This window comes from Chroicocephalus ridibundus, chromosome 9 (assembly GCF_963924245.1).
Source record: "Chroicocephalus ridibundus chromosome 9, bChrRid1.1, whole genome shotgun sequence".
Taxonomy (NCBI): domain Eukaryota; kingdom Metazoa; phylum Chordata; class Aves; order Charadriiformes; family Laridae; genus Chroicocephalus; species Chroicocephalus ridibundus.
This window is the reverse complement of record NC_086292.1, coordinates 2,245,851-2,262,841: the sequence shown is the minus strand read 5'-3', so window position 1 is coordinate 2,262,841 and position 16,991 is coordinate 2,245,851. Positions and strand designations below refer to the sequence as shown.

At 48.6% G+C, this 16,991-nt stretch overlaps 1 protein-coding gene across 6 annotated transcripts in view; it reads right to left on the bottom strand.

The window, feature by feature from the left end:
- The window catches only part of ARHGEF9 (Cdc42 guanine nucleotide exchange factor 9), a 195,263-nt gene that overhangs the window by 125,552 nt on the left and 52,720 nt on the right, over positions 1 to 16,991 (bottom strand). The window contains exon 1 of one of the 6 annotated variants that reach the window (XM_063346933.1): positions 8,500 to 8,775. The exons of 3 other annotated variants lie outside the window; for them this stretch is intronic. In XM_063346933.1, coding sequence (XP_063203003.1) covers positions 8,500 to 8,646 — 147 coding nt within the window. In that variant the 5' untranslated portion in view covers positions 8,647 to 8,775. Of the gene's footprint in view, positions 1 to 7,707; positions 7,772 to 8,499; positions 8,776 to 16,991 lie in introns of those variants that run through there. 2 more of the 6 variants (XM_063346940.1, XM_063346932.1) reach the window with 2 other exon arrangements.

Below are 16,991 nucleotides of genomic sequence, written 5' to 3'. Positions count from 1 at the left end.
GTCTGGGGGGTTCATTCCATTGTGTTTGTCTGGATTGCAGCGAGAACAACAAAACTTCTATTTTTAAGTTTATTTGAACTTAAAGCATTAAGGCAGACTAAAATCTCTTCCCCCTGGCAATCATGTTGCAAGTGCTTTCTCTTCTCCTTGCATCTGCTCCACACCCCAGCCTGTACCCTAGAAGCATCCTCAGACTCCCAATTTCAAAAAAGAAGAGAGAAAAAAAGAACTCTCAAATCCAGCAGAAATGAGATGTGGTAACACCAATTACCCTGGTCACAGAGACAGACTTCAGGGACTCAGAAAGTTCAGTTTAAAAGGACCCATCAAATTCAGATGTTCATTTTAACCTTACATAAGCTCTCTACTGCCTGAAAAAAAAGCTGGCCTAAAAGAATACGTAGACATTTACTTCTTAATTTCACTTCTCGGGCTTCTGGGCTTGCAGCTGAGCCTGGAAACAAGGTAAAAAAAGCAAAGCCCAAAATGCAGAAAAATCCAAGACAAGTCCCTTCCTTCCACTGCTCCCTCCAGGCACTCTTAGAGAACTCCAGGGCTTCTGCTCTCATTTCTGACAGTAAACGGCAGAGATCTTCACATCAACACATGCCCGGACAAAGGGGTAAGTGGAAAAAAAAAAAAAAATCCTCACCCACTAGAAACTGCCATATAAATCCAGGGTCAGCGTCCCCAGTGTGGTCCCTGAGAAATACAGCTGCACAGACCCAGAGAAGAGAAAGCTCTTCGCCGTGGAAAATCAAAGGGTGTATTTCAGCTTTGCCTCAATGCAGGAAGGTCCTTTGAAATCCAAATGCATCACGTTTCCTATGCACTTATAAAAGCAAATCTAATAGAGAATTTTCATCTGCCTAAGCCTGCGGAGGTCCAGCAATTAGCAGTGCAAGAGTGAGACGCCGGGCAGAATAGAAACAGCGTGATCCATGATGCACATACTGAACAGCGATGTCAGAAACTATACAGAAGAAAAGGCAGAGAAAAAGAAGTTTTTGGTTCTGCTTTATGCCTTTATTGACTGACCTTACAGAAAGCGTGGGTTTAACGAGCAGCTCTCCTGCACGAGGACTCTCCCCTCTCCGCTGAACGGACTATAATCAGCTCTGCTGACGGGCATGGCCAAACCAGGCACTGCTCCGCCGCACCACGAGAAATGCAAAGGCTTATGAATTTGAAAGTCCTGATGCCATTCACTCCCCAGGAGTTATTATTCAACGTTTTACTGCTGCTCTGTCAGCCTGAGCTCACTCTGAGGGAAATACAGAATTATCCACCATGTATATATCAGGAAAGCAGAGCCCGGGCACAGTCCCATGACTTACTGAGAGCCACGGCACAACGCGGTGGCAGATGGGAGCAGAAGCCCCGGCTCTGCTTTGTGCAAGAGGGACGAGGGTGGAAAGAAATCGCCTGGTGCTCCTTGCAGCCCCCCTGATACTCCTTCTCCAACACTCTTTGGCTTTGGCTTCCCCGGATTTCTCCTTGTCAAGATACTGAGTAAAGAAAAAACCATCTTATTAAGGAGCTGACCCATGGGTCTCATGTTCTTCACACAAATTAACCTAGAGAATTAGATGTATTTCATATAAATCATTTTCTCCCCCTCTCTCTGCCTGCCAAAAAAAAGGAAAAGGAACAGCCTATTGAATCTAGCACTCTTTTAATGAAGAAAACGATGCAAGGCAACCTAATGAAGTAGGAATTCCAGCTGGGTATCAGTAGATGTATGAATAGAACATAAACCACTCATTTTTATCAGCAATAATATCAGCATTAAAAAGGAAAAAGAAGTTTATAGCTTTTTTTTCTTTTTTTTCTTTCTCCAAATGAGGCAAATGAATGCCAAGAGGCTTTCATTTCCTATTCCACCCCGGCTCAGCGGGTCGCTTGCAGGGAGAGCCGGCGCAGGCTGCGTCCCCGTCTGACGCCACACAAGAGCCTTGCAGGGGCGCCCAGCGCTGCCCTCCTGCTGGCTGCTCCCGACAACCTGCCACTGCAGCGAGCCAAAGGGACACTCGCTGTGCGGGATCACACGGGTAAATCCACTCCCTGAAGGACACGGGTTAAACACAACGGGCGCAGAAAAGAACCTGTGTTGCGCTGGCTTCTTCAAGAAGCACAAATTGCACTTTTGCATCATTGAGCAGCAGCACCAACATGGAGACGCACCGGGACAGAGCCGAGGTTCACTGCGCTACCCGAAACACGGCATCGCTTGAGCTCTGAGCGTCTCAGTCTGCAACCTGAAAACAGCTACAGCAGGGAAGGTGCGGTGTAATTTACTGCATGCCCAACATTACCTTGGGTTAAATCCAATGAATTCTGCAGCGTGGCAGAGCTGGGGAGGCAGAAGTTGGGAACCCCTCTGACCAGAGCGCTTGTGCACATGAATACACCTCTGGGCTCAGCGGGAGTCCTCCAGAGCTCCGGACCAGCAACTGGACTTGCTCTACTCCTCCTGCCAGACCAAGTTAGAGATTTCACAGCCTCAAACTGGCTCCCAGATCCAACACTCCTGCCATTCTCTAACAATCCTCGTCTTTCCTTTCCCTGCCCACATTACATAATAGGCAACTTTATTTATTTTTTTTTTTTTCATAACAATAGAAACTATCGGAGACCGAGATAACTTGATGAATTTTTCCTATTATCTAAGAGCTTAGTCACTCAGGGAATTAGTCATGTTCAAAATAACAGCCAGGCTCAAAGAGATTCAGAGCAACCGTTCTGGAGCAGAAGCCGCTAATGTCATAAACACATTAAGATGTTAGCTTGAAGCATTTCAGAGATTTTTCATGAAGTGTTTAAAAAAAGAAAAACCCTTTGACTAGATACAAGGAAATCAGGTTCTTAGCAGTTAAAAAACCACCACGGTTTACAAAGCCTGCTGTGCTCAAACACCGAAACCCTGAACACAGGAGGGACAGATGGATGGTGTGACCACACGGTGCGCGTGGTTTCCCAGTGAGTGCATCTTGCTCGATGATCTACGAAATATCTTCTTTTTTCTATGGCACCCTCCAAGCAATGGTCTCAAAGGGTTTTCCAGACATCCCCGATGAATAATCAGGACATATCTCATGAGACAGAGAAGGTATCAGCATGTCCGTTACCCAGCAGGGAGGAACGGGGGCACGGAGCCATGGTTTGCAGGTGGGACTAGAGCCAGGCCTCCTCCTAGCCACTCCTGGGGCTGACACAAGGGCAATCGTCAGCATACATCAGGTATTTATCCAAATATTTTTATTTACCATAACATCAACTCTTTCTTAACCTGGACAATTTTTGCGTACTCTTATAGCAACGCTAACAGGAGGCTATAATTGAAAGATTAAAGAAGGCCCAAACTGAGAGTGAAATGGAAAACAGAGCAAAAACTATGTGGGTGAGAAAAATCCCACAAAGAAATGCATTTGGTGGGACTGACGTAAGGCTTTGGGAGCTCTGTGGCATTGCAGCACACACACAATTCTCCAGGGCCTCCAGAGCTCATTCAACCCAAGTACCACCCTCCGGTGACAACAGATCCCAGCATGAACAGGAACAAACCTGCAATCGGCCACTCTTTGGTGGAGAAAGGTCATCCTTGAGGAGGCTGCAGGGTACAGGGACAACGGACCGAACCGCATCCTCTGCGGGACACCCAAACCGTTCCGCAGGTCACTGCGGCTTCCCCGGGCGCTCCCTCAGCCGAGCCGAGAGCTCTCTGTTCCCTTTCATCTCTGGGTGCTCTGGGCCTCTTAAGTCCCATTTATCCCTAATGCCTGGATACCGTAAGATCCTTTTTCCATCCTATCCTGGCCTGGCTTCTCCCCACCAACTCCACTTTCTTATCCAAACGTTCAAAATCAGACCAAAACTGCTTTCTCCCACTTCTCTCTTTCTGACTTCACATTGAGCTTTTTAGGATTATGGAGTGCAAAGAGTCTTTGTGTTTTAAATATCCCAGATATTTAGATTTAAATATCCCAGATTTGCAGACTGACAAGTGCAGTAAGGAAAAACGTAATAAAGTTTTCTGGCTGCTAAACTGGCTCATGAACATCTCCACCACTTGCAGTATTTGGCCCTTCTATTCACTGAATTCCTGTTCAACATGTTTGAAGTCGTGATGATTTACAACAGCTTACTTTTTGTTTACGACAGCAATGTGAAATATCAACAGATTGATGTTAAATGTTTGAACAACAGGCACTGGGAAAAGGTGGCTATGTATGCCTGTAAGGAAAAAAAAAAAAAAAAAGACAAGACGGGGACTGTATCTCTTGAAGCTAATGGCTGCGCTCACTCTGACTGGCACAGGCACAACATAAAGCCCAGAGTTAGACCCGCTGTGAGGAAATACCAAGGAAGATGCAGGCTCGTCTTTCCTGTAAGACAGCCAAAGGCTTGGGGAAAAACTCTGCCCTTGTCAAGTAAAAAGCTATTCCAGAAAAGGCTGGTTTATGGCATGATTTGTTTGATTATCATGCCGGATCAATATTCTCTGTGAAGAACGCCTCACCAAATACTCATCGTACTCACAATGCCCATCAGATGTGTAGATTTGTTCTCGTCACTACCAATGACAATTAGTTTCATCTTTCTGGGTTAGAAATGATACTAGCAGAGTTTAGCAACTTAGTACCAATGAAGCATGTAAAATACCCTCATGGGATGCGAGCATAATTGGCAAAAGATTAATTGTTTAAAAAACAGAAAGCAGCACATGCAAAGGAGAAGAAAAAGCAGCCACGACAGCTTAATATTATGGAATAATAGCTAGGTTTAAGGGGCTGATTTAGAAATAAAGAGCCACCTGCCGTGAGAACAAAAGGTACTATCACTTGTACACGATGAGTGACATGCTGCCATGAGATGACTAACGCTGAAAGGGAGCGGGTCTGATTCTTTAACCCAACCCAGTGCTGAGACTGATGGAAAACAGTGTTTTCAATAAACCAGCGCTGTGCAGAACTTCTGAGAAATCAGCCTAAAATCCAGGTTTAGTCCAATGTGCCTGAGCAGAACAAAGTCCAGGGATGCTATCCAAAATAAATTTCTGTTCCTGTTCTTTAGTAGATACACAGAAAATAATATCAGAGTAAAAAAAGACAGGTGAAAATCCGTAAGAGAGGCTCAGTGCTGATGAAAAGTGGTCCGGTGCTGCTCTAGATGAAAGGCTCAGGTTCTTCACCGTATGGGAAGCAGCCTAATGTGCGTGAACGGATCAGCCAACCCTCGCTCAGGAGTAAACTGAGCCATTTTATATTTCTGTAGCACATTTTAGCCAGTAGACCGGGATGATAATGTTCACACTGACAGGCTGAAACGCAACTACTCCTAGTGTGGAATAACTCATTTGTTTACCAGAGTTACACCAATATGATCCACCATTCTAAGTGCTAAAAATTAAAGTAACTTACCAATGGGGACAACAGGCAAAATCTGCATTAAATGGAATACAGCTGTCTGCGTTGGCATTGGGCCAGGACATCTGGATCAATACGCCTTGTCTTGCAAAAGGAGAGCAGAATTTGTATGGACCAAGCGTCACCAGGACCCTGGCTTCGCGGCACGGCCATAAGAGTGTTCCCAGTAGCCCAGTGCTTCCAAGCGCAGGAGCACTGTTTGCCCATCAAATCCCGGGGACCGCAGCCACCCGTCCCTGGGGAACCAGGCTCCTCGCCCGCAAGAGACTGCAAAGATCTCTGCTGGATTGATCTTATTTGGTTCAGTTTTACTTTGTTGGTTTGTAATCATTTTTTACCGTATTTTCAGACAACCTAGAGATACATCCGGAGTATCTTCCTATACTGCCGAGGTGGTAAACTGCTGTATACAGTACGGAAACCACAGCCCTCTCTTTCATTTTTCCCTTATTAGAAGGAGCAATATTGGGAAATTCCTGGGTAAAAGCTGCTTCAAAATCAATCACTGGAGTTTCACTTTCCCCCCAGAATATTTTAAATTACAGGCTATTCAGCAACCACTATAATTTCTCTCTGAGAGAAGGCAGAGATTAGACTAATCAGAACAAAATAACGAAGTCTCCCTTATTGCCAGCAGCAAGAAAGGAAGCTGGAAAGATAAGAGGGCGAGGAAGTGTCAAGTCTTGCGCTATGTCAATTAGACAAGCAGTTCACCCTGCACCACATCCCCTCCCCACCCGCGCTCAGCAGTCACCCAGGAGGAAAGGAAAAAGGATGAGAGCGCCACATCCAGCTTTCCATCACCACTTTTCTTTCAGCGTAGTAATCTCTGAAAATGTAAATTGGCAAAGGGGTGAAAGGCGATTTGTGTTGCTTAGACACCAGCGGAGAGGGGAAAAGTGCTCCGCCGGCGTGCGTGCGGGGAGGTGTGGGGACAGGGTGGCGGAGGGGAAGGAAAACCTGGATGCTCAGAGGGTGGGAGGAGGCAGCAAAACCCCCAAACTGTTGCTGGGTGATAGACAAGCCTTAAATAGGACCCTAAACAAATTTGCTATCTGCTGCAGGCTGCTGTCTACACCCTCCCATTATGCTTCCAGCACTGGCTCCAGAGTCATTCAGAAGCATAAACCGTTAAGCTCCTGTTAATCTAAGTATTTTAGAGGGGACGGAGGGCAGGCGCAAGCTGCATGGGGCGGCACGGAGCTGGTGGCTGGGCATCAGGAGAGAACGGGCAGTGATTTCTGCGCTGGCTCCAAAATCACCCCCGCTGCCAGTAACATCTGCCGAGTGCCCCCAACAGAGCCGAAACGCAGGGGCTGAGCCAGGTGACGCCAGCGGCCCGATGCTGCCAGCCACCCGGAGCAGGTCCGTGCCACGGGACCAGCCCGTAGGGATGCCCCGAGGCTCCCCGCAGGATGGAAAATGCCCAGGGAAGGGCAAAACAAAAGCACCCTGCAAAACCCAGCCCGGCGCAGAGAGGGGAAAGCAGAGGGAAATGCCGTTGCAAAGCAAAGCCGTGAGAGGAGGGAGAGCTGGGGAGGAGGAGATCTCAATAACAACCGCATCTCTTCACGGGGAAGTTTCTGAATGAGAAACGGGATCCCTTGCCGAGATGGAGGAACTTCCCCGGTTTCCCTCCTGGCAGATACAGCCCCTCCGAGCTCTACTCCAGGCACACTGAGGGCATCTGCACACTGGCAGTATTTTATTTTTTTTTAAAAAAGCAGAGCTGTCACTGTTTAAACTGCTTTGCTGAAGCCTCTCCACTTCAGAGGAGTGTTTTACAGTCTGATGCAAGCAAAGGCAGGGACGCTTTGGCAGCAAATTCGGGCTCCCCCCGCACCGCAACTCATCATCCACAGAAGGGGCAGATCTGACAGGTCCCAGCGGCGGTAGCGCTGCCGCCAGCAGCATCCCCGTTCCGCTGCTCCTCTCCCAGTCCTCTCCCCCAGCTGGTACACCACACACCCCACATGCCAGCACCTGGAAAATCCTTTGCTTTCCCCCACAAAGCCCCCACTTCACCCTCCCGAAACCCACCTCCCCAGCCCCTGCCAAGCGCCGCTCCCCCCCTCCCACGCCCCAACGCATGCACACCCTCCTTCCTTCCTTTAAATTTCTTCTTTTGCTCAGCAGGTTGGGAATGCAGAGTCCATAAAATGGCTACAGAGTGATCAATGGTTTCAAGGACAGGGAGTAAAGGAGGAGTCAGGAGATAGGACGGAGGCTCATTTCCCCGTCAAAGTACTGCAATAAGAGGAAAAGAGAAAGACATAGCTACCTGAACTCACCATTCCTGATCCATCCCTTAGCCACTGCATCTTGCTTCTGATGATGTCCTTATTATCAGGGAGGGGAAAAAAAAAAAAAAAAAAAAAAATCCCTACTGCCTGGCGAGAGCTGGCAGGAGAAAAAAAGAAGCCCCCCACCCCCACCCTAGCCTGGAGCTTTCACTCCGACATCCCTCAGCCCGGCAATCCCGTGCCTGTCAAGAGCACGTTATTAGCAGCCTCCTCACTACCTGGGATTGTAGTTATTTATTTCAGTCAGAGTGAGGGATTTGAGGGGAGGGGGATGTCCTTTTTTTTTTTTTTTTTTTCCCCCTTGCCGTGCTTTGAAGCTCTGCAGGAGGGGAGGGGAGAGAAGGGGCACCTATGAGAACTTGTGGAGGGTCCCTGCAGGCGCTCAGCACCCCTGCCCTCCTGCCACCCTCGCCCCCGCTGCTACGGGAGTCCCAGAGCTGCAGAGCCAGCACGTGCCTCCATGCTCAGCAAGGGGCTGGGGATTTTGCTGACGTTTGAAGGGCAGTAAGTTCTCGCTCTGCTCTCCGCATGCAGGATAAGTCCCCTTCCCAATGAAACAAAACCTCCCAGCCCGGAAAAGCGCTGCACCTGCCCCAGGTTATCCTCCCCGCGGCACCCACACCCTGCTCCCCACTAAAGGTCTTAATCCCCTGCCCGCTCCCCTTGCTTTTTCCTGACTTTCTGGTCAGAACGAGGAAAACGACAGCCCCCCACCCAATTAGAAAAGACAAGACACTCATTAAGCGTTCATCATCAATACAGCCACCCACCGCGCCGGGGTAGATGAGCTCAGTCTGTCTGGCGCTGGTTAGAAGAGGCGGTGATAGCATATGGGATGTGCACAGCCAGCTGGAAACAGGACTGAATCCTCCCGATTCCTCCAGCTGGGACACGTATGTCGACATGGTTCTCCCCATTTTACGGAGGAGATGTGGAGATCAGAAGGGTGTTGGCCAAGGCCGTCCAAAGAGGCTGTTGCACTGCCGCCGCAGCCCTCTGCCATCCTCCTGGAGCCGAGTGCCCGCAGGAAGGGGCAGCCTGCCGCAAGGACTGACGCACACCTGAACGCAGCCAAAATACCCCACCAAGAGTCCCGATACCTCCTCTTTGGCAGCTGATGAAGTCTGCAACTAGCTTCAGAGGCAGGAGAGGGCAGATACAAACCGTGGAGACAACGTAGGAAACAGAAGGTAGGTATGTTGTAGGTACAGAATGTAGGTACAGAAGCCCACAGCCAGGACATACCTGCACTGGGTATACTGGCTCCATATACAGGATATACTGCAAAACCTGTAGAGAAGCCATAATCTCCTCTATTACGTTTGCAAAGGATTTAAAGCTTGTGTTTGAGTGGGGGTTTTTTTCATGCACTCCTGCCTCAAGGGCAGAAGGGCATTTGAATCTCCTGCTCCTGACCTCGGGAAGAGGCAACATTTTTCCTGCAGCTGGAGAATTTAAGTCAGGAAACAACAGCCAGCTCCTCGTGACTGCCACTTTCTGCTAGTCCTGCGCCATTCAGCAGGATGCGCGAGGGAGCAGAGCCTAGGTGTCTTCATTTATTTATTCAAATAGGACAGAAGAAAAGTACAGGCAAGAGCAAAGGGATGCTGCCCGGCATCCATGCATTGCCTGGGCCCCACACAGCCTGCTCTAGTTACATCAAGCCATATTCCATCACTTTTTATACAGGCACTGACAGCCATCATTATTCCTAGAGATGGCTGACAAAAGAAAAGAGTCAGGAGACAAACACTTGTAGACATCCAGACTTGGGAATTCTGCCTAAGTTTCCTATGTTAAGTGACAGAAACCCCAGGTAAGCTTTTTACATCCAAAGGAGGACTCTGGTCTGAAAATCCCATCTCTGAAAACCATTCCGGAATGTACATGTTGCCAATCTGGGGCTGCTCCTCATCTTCCTCCTCAGGGAAAGCCCGATCTCCCACCGCAAGTGATGGCCACGTCTTTGTGCAGCCCTGGTTTTCACAGAACTCGCAGGTACATCATCTGTTTGGGATGTCAGTCGGACCCACTGCAACTTTCCCACCTAATTCAAAAGCTGTAGGGGTTGGGGAGAGCTGGGACAGAAGAACTGACAGACAGACAGATGTCCTGAATGCATGGGCATTGTCTCCTTCAGAAAACTGGATTAAAAATAAAAGCAATGATCAGGTTATCTGTAGTTAAAGAGTAAACGTTTTTTCTACAAGGAAGTATTAAATGAGAGATCTGCATTATCGTCAAGCACGCACACAAATAATACAAGAAAGACCCTCATAAGCACAAGATCATCTTTAAAACACCCACTGTGTTATCCCAGTAACTCCAGTAACTTCAGTCAAAGCTACACCCATCTTAACCTTGGCAGTGCCGATGGAGGGAGTTGTCTGGCACATCCCACCCCGTTGCTCTAATTGGTAAAGTGGGTCTGGAGGAGGAGGACAATTTTTGTTGAGGCTTGTTATGCGCACGCAGAAATTACACCGATTTCTCTCCTCCTGCCATCAGCTGTTGACTAGGCCTGTCAATAAGGCTAATATTCCACTGTTTCACTTCCTATCCCTTGTTTATGCTAAGCTGATTTCAGAAGCAAACCAAAGGCTGCCAGGTTAATTCTTGCTCCCTGCGAAGGTGACAAAAGGCAACAAGGACCAGAGATTAGCCAAATCCCTGAAGCGGCATCAGTCTGCACGCAAATCCAATCTTGCCCAGATCAGTGGGGCAGCGATTCTCTCTGGCACATGCAATCTCCGAAAGAACCCAGCTGCGCTCCCCTGCCAAGAATCTGCACCTCTGTTGCCTCACTCTCTGTGCAAAGTGTTTTGCAGGCAGCCAGCAGGCAGGGGACCAAACCCAGAGCCCCTGCCAGAGCCACCCGCGACTTCTCCACCGGAGCAACCCCAAAGTACCTGCATTTCAGGAACAGGCAGCACACCTTGGCTCCTCTGCCAGGCATTCGAAAGGGGATGTTGCAACCGAGCACCCAGGAATGCACGTGGGCAGCCCTTCCAGCACGCACCGGACGTGCCGTGTTCCAAACGACCCATCAGAGCTGCGAGTCACAGGGAGCGCTATGGAGTAGCGCTATGGGCACTGCACTGGTAGGAAAATCCACGTCACCCAAGAGGAAAGAGAGACAACTTTCAGTCTGCAGTATCTGGGCACAGAGTTTGCACTGCAGGCTCCTGCCCTGTGACTGAGCTTACAAAAAATGGGATTTCTACTACCAAAGATAGTGAATAATTCAATATTGCTTGACATAGTTCAAGGAAGTCCCTCTATTTCCAGAAAGGCACTGAAGACATAAGTAACAGAAGAAGGTCCTTTTAGCTATGCCTTCCCCACCGCTCCACTGGCCATGGAAGGTGGGGATGCGTCACAGCTGCACCATCAGCATCTCTGGGATTCTTCTGCAGAGGTTCCCAAGAGCTGGAGGTGTGGCAGCGCTGCCGCGGAGTCCCCAGGGGGAACTCGCACACCTGAGACAACACAAAGCAGCGCCAAGTCCCACTGGGGAGGCAGGGAATAGATTTTGCTTAGATGCGCAGAGCATGTCCTTGGCTCATCTGGGGGATTGTTCCACAGTAAGTCTCCTGTAAGAACTCTCATATTTCTCATCGGTAACACAACAGCCCCTTCATTCTCAGCAGAGCTGTGGTCTGCTCACATTGTACCTGTCACAGGCTCTGAAAGTCTCTTTCCCTACAGAATAAGGACCAAAACCAGCCGGCGTGTTTCAGCCTCCCACAGCTGCTTCCGATCCCCGCTGCCTGCACGATTCCTTTTACCACACTCTTGGCCTGCATCAACCAACTTTTGGGATAATCCAGCCACTTGGTTTAAATCTGTACAGACTAATAAAACTTCTTGCAGCATGGAGCATCCTTTCAACCCCCCCGAGGACTGGGGGAAACCGCTCCCAGCCTACCGCTGGATCGTGCTTTCCACACCCAGCCCTCAAAGTCTCCCCAGCCGAGCCCTTGGCCTGCATTTGTGTGGCAGCAGCAGGCAGAGAGCAGCCCCAGACCCCAACCCCTCCGTCTCCAGCCTGAGGGGACCATCCCAGGCATCTTCATCTCCAGCACCTGGCTACAGACAAGGTAACGCCAAACCACAGGTACATCTTCCCTCTGACAGGCCGGTCCAGTTTGGGGTCTACTGCTGACTGCCAAGTGACTGATATTCATTGTGTGCGATACCCTCACAGTCAGTAGGGAAGGGTTTACAAGGTTTACCTGGAAACTGCTTTACACTAGCGGTTGTGACTGATATAAGGACTATAATTATTACATTAATGCCACTTTTCCATGTGTAACTTTTTTCCTCCTGATTACGTGCAGCTGGAGAGCAATTCAGAAGCAAAGCAAACGGGTACAAGCAGAAGGACACTCACAATCACACTGCACTGAGGAAAAGGCAAAAAGTAATCTCCATCCTGGTACCTCATTCGATACATTTGGAGTCACGTAAGGGACACACAAGAGACTTTAACAACATTCCCACTGCAATCTGCTGTCCGATCCAATAGATACAGACACCCACCCTGTGATCCCACCGTTATTTACTATTATGCTGCAGTATCGCAAGGCAGCTTTGGGTGCCAATCCCTAGTTTGAGACAGATCCAAAACACAACACTGGGATCCCAAACTTGATGGTTAATTTTCTTGCAACCTGCGAGAGCAGTAAAGGAAGCACGGCAGCATTACAGGATTTTACCTGCCTCTAATCTCTTTTCTTCCCTATATTACATTACCACATCACCACTGAAATCTCCTTCAGATCTTCAAGGCCTCCTTTCTTTAATCCCGCCATAAGAATACTGCTATAAACTGCTCTCTGGATGTGGAAACTTTTTCCCAGATGCTCCTCTCCCTCCCCTGCTGCTGCCTTCATATGGGGAATTCCCGTCCTTTGCGTTTCACCCACTCTCTCCTTCCTCCCCAACTACGCTGTTGACTGCAGGCAATGGAGAACATCCCCCAGCAAACGCCTCCCCATCGAGATTCCAGCCCTGAATTGTCTCATTCAAGCGGGAGCCCGAGAGTGCTCTTTGGAGAGCCCTGGCACACAATGGTTATTTCAGTGCTGCAGGAGGCAGATGTTCTTCATTACATATTAGAGAGCATAAATATGTTCTTGCAGCCATTGTCTCTACTGAACTGCAAAGAAAAGGCACCAAATCCTACAGGTTAATTAACGAGAAAGGAGGGGAATTTGTCTAACCTCTACTAGGAATTATCCAGCCTGGCTTTATAAAGCAATCAGCCACGCTACACAGCTACGAAACACCTACCTCCCTTCAGGAAAAAACCTCAAACCCTATGGAATACTTCCATAATGGCCCAGTGCCTCTCAGATTAGCACAGCAATAACGCAGTGCTTCGGGCTCTTACAAAGTAGTATTATTATTTATGGTACATTACAAGATAGTTTGTTTGTTCCTTAATAGGAGATGACATATTCAGAAGCCCCAGATACAAGTGTCCTCCTGAACTAACTCTGACACAAAGACAGTTTTAGTCATAAATTATAGGACTTGAACAAGTGCATAAAAACCATTTGCTCTGATGCAAGCGATCGGGATCTTGCTGTTTACCACAGAACGGCAAAAAGACTATCTCCCTCTTGCAGCTGCAAACCAGGGGCATAAGGTCTTCCCCCGCCTTGCCCGAGGTTACACATCAGAACGGCGGCAAGGACAGCCACGGGAGCCCAAACTTCTCTCGCTCTGCTCCAAACCACTTCTCCAGTCCACATCGGCTACGTGTGTGTACACTCCACATGCTGGCACAAACTAGAGTCATTTCTAATTCAATTATGTATATTTGGCATTATTCAGTATTCAGTGTATTTATATTTAGCAGTCACGGTGCAAACAGACAGCAGGCTAGCTCCAGGCAGAGGTGGGGATCACACACAGCTTGCTCCTATGGCAGTGGAGGGAAATGATGGGGTGGGCCACAGCCGCGCTGGCCACAGGCTCTCCTCAAAGGGCTTTTTGTTCGATTTTACTAACAAAACGACAGCTTGAATTTTTGAGAGGACAAAAACAAACTTTAACTTTTATGAAAGCCCTAGTGGAAAACCACAGTTTGAAAACCTGTTTTTAAAAAGCTATTTTTTTTTTTTTTGAAGTAAACTATTCAGTTCACAGCACAAGACCTCCCAGACCCGCGGCCGTTCCTCCCACCCGTCTCCGCGCGGCTCTGTGGGTTGGCCGGGGCGAGCCACAGCCCGGCCGCTGGGACGGCAGCACAACATGCAAGTCCCGTACCTGCCTCCCTTCCACAGCCGCTCCTTTGCCAAGTTGCCTCCACGGTTTGCATCTTGTTTACTACTCCTTCTTCCTCGTCACCCCCGTCTGACTGACAAGACGACTCATGCCTCAGCCCATTTGATTTGCTAATATCTTTCAACTTTTTCCAACAGTGGCATTTTTAAAACTCCCACACCTGCTTTAATTAAACCATGGCAGTCTGTTGCCAAGGAACACGCGCTGTTGCTAAGACCTCTGCTTTAGAGGCGAAAATTAATAACCTGCAGTCAAATTAAACTCTTACGGTGATGAGGAAAGCACCCAGTTCAGATCCCCAAGCCCGTTAAGTCTCTCCAGCATCCAAGTCTTCTTTATGTCCATCTGTTACTAGCACTGCCCTCGTTCTGCTTATTCAGGGAAAATCCTATGGAGATTAAAAAAGGAATAAAACTAAATTTGAAAAAGAAAGGGCTTTACAAGTAGCACAATGCTCATATATAAATTCATTTCGTTTGTGTACTTAGAGAGAGATCTGCAGCCAAAAAAGAATTTTTTTTAAAGAAAACTAGAGCTTAATATTACTATTCATGAGATGATCTACAGGGAAACAATAGATGCTCCCCCAGGTCGTGCATTTTAAGGTCAGAAGGGACTGGCAAAGCCATACACCCTGCAGCCGTGCTCCTCCCTCTGCCTGGAGGGATGTTCCCTCACACAACCCGGGGACAGAGCCTCCGGGGTACACAGCATGGCCATGCCTATGGCCTGGGGGCTCTTACAGCCCTCCCTGTCACAGCGTCAACGCTGGATTCCCACCCGAGCTCCTCCCTGTCCCCTCTCCCCCACCCAAACCCTGTGGGGATCTCACTGGAGCTGGGTGCCTTCAGACAAAACATCCCAACCTTGTCCTGCACCCACAAATATATACAAAACCCAAGAACAGAAATGCTTTTCTTCTCATTGAGCTATCTGCACCAGCAGAAACCACAGCGGTGAGACGGCACGGGGTGATCCAGCCAAGGCAGAGCTCCCACTGAAGTCCATCAGATTACTGCTTGAATAACAATTTTACAGCATGGCTCTCAATAAACAAAGCTATTGTACAGAAGGCAAATAGATTGGTCTCCCAAGACCTCGCATCTCCTGCAGGCAAGTGAAGGCTTAACGAGCAGGTCATATTTATAAGGTTACGGCCACAGTTCATCGAAATGCACAGAGTGATGCGGAGGAGTCTTTCATATTCACTCGTCGCTCTTCTAGCTCTATTATTTAATACAAGCTGTGACCTGTGGCCCTGGATGCTGAGCTTAAGCAACTCAGTTCGCGGCCACGTTTTCATGCCTTCAGTTAGTCGGAGTTACAAGTAGGTGGTGAGAGACCCTTAGCCAAGCGAGGGGCGCAGAGAGGAGCACACACTGCAGTAGGGAGGGCTCCCGGAGCAGCCAAACCTCAGCCCTGCAAGTATGGGATGTCCAGTGACGGGCACCCAAGAAAACGAGGAGTGTTTTGACTGTCCTCTCTAGGATGATGTATATTTAGTCCTTACGTGCATATTTTTCTAATGTGGCTGGGTCAGGTCAATCTTAAGGTTTCCAGTGCCTTCCTGTGCATTTCCCTCTCTGCTCTCTCGTGCCATCAGCTGCGCCAGCCAGGGCACAGCTGGGCAAGTGAAACAGGCAAGGAAAAGAGCAGCTGGGACCAGCCCCAGCCTCACCAGGAGAGCTTCTTGTGCTGGAGCATCATCTGCAGCTTCAATCAGCGTGAGGAAACCTCTTTGCTGAATCCCTCTATTAACTGGAACTATTGACTTTCAGAGTCAGGAAAACTACCCAGAGAGACGCTCTCCTTCAATACTTCAGGCTGCTGAAGCATCATGAGGTTTCCCTTCTGAGAGAGCACGGCCTTGAGTCACCCACTGGAGTCAAAAGAAAGGCAGAGAGACTCTCTCTTCCCCACCCACCGTCTGCAGAGGGATGTAAATTCCCCTGATAAATAGCACTGCAGACCAAAGGTTGCAGCTCTTCAAACCCATTGACCATGCTGCTTTCATCCCAGGCTACTTTCCAAGCCCCACAGTCCCCCCATCAGACTTTCATTGACACGGACACTCCACGCATCTTCCCCACCGAGCCCAATCTGCAAAGGAAAGTTGCAATCTTGTTTCATTGTCAAAAGTATACAAAATTCACTTTCTGATACTGCCTTTCTTAAAACTTCCATCCCTGTTCCCCTCCCTAAACCTACAACTCCTTGCTGGTGTCCCTTGAAATTGTTAAAACTCATCTGCCTACAATAATTACTAACTCAATGGTTTAATTCCAAATGAAATGAGATCCCTCTTGGGCTTGTTTTATTATTGCAGAGGAAACAGGCCATAGGCTCCAAGAGTCTCTGGCTTGACAGGGAGAAAGCAGTAGGAAGGGGTATCGCTCTCCCGCTGTTCTCACGTCTTTCATTTCTGCGTTGCCACGCTGGATGTTACGCTGTAGCCGTGCAGCGGGGTGTGCAGTAACAAGAGGAGACAGGCAGATCCAGGAGGAGCCAAAGGTTTCCCCATGGAAGCCATTTCACAGCAGGGATGCTCGACAGCAAATACAGGGTGTAAAACATGGACAAGGATCATCTAACATCTTCCAGAGCATTTACAATTTTAGGTCTTAAACCAACAGAAGTCTACAGAGGTCAAATCTCAGGAGCAGTTAATAAAACTGCGGTCAAATAAATAAAGGGGCTAAAACCAGCTGTAGTAGTGCCTGGAAAGCCTTTCTGTAGAAAAGCAATCCCTTTATTAAAACGCACATCCCCGCATGCATAGGAAGCCATAAATATGTAGCATTCCCTCCCTCTAGTGGCTGGAGGTTTGGAAATTAAGAGGATGGAAAATACAATTCCTGGAAACAAATGGAGTTGTCCCACTCTGTCTGTCCCCCAAAACTCGCAAGGAGGCAGCAATCACCCCAGCAGCTACTACGCCCAGAAAAGGTATTACGTCCTTTGCAACAGT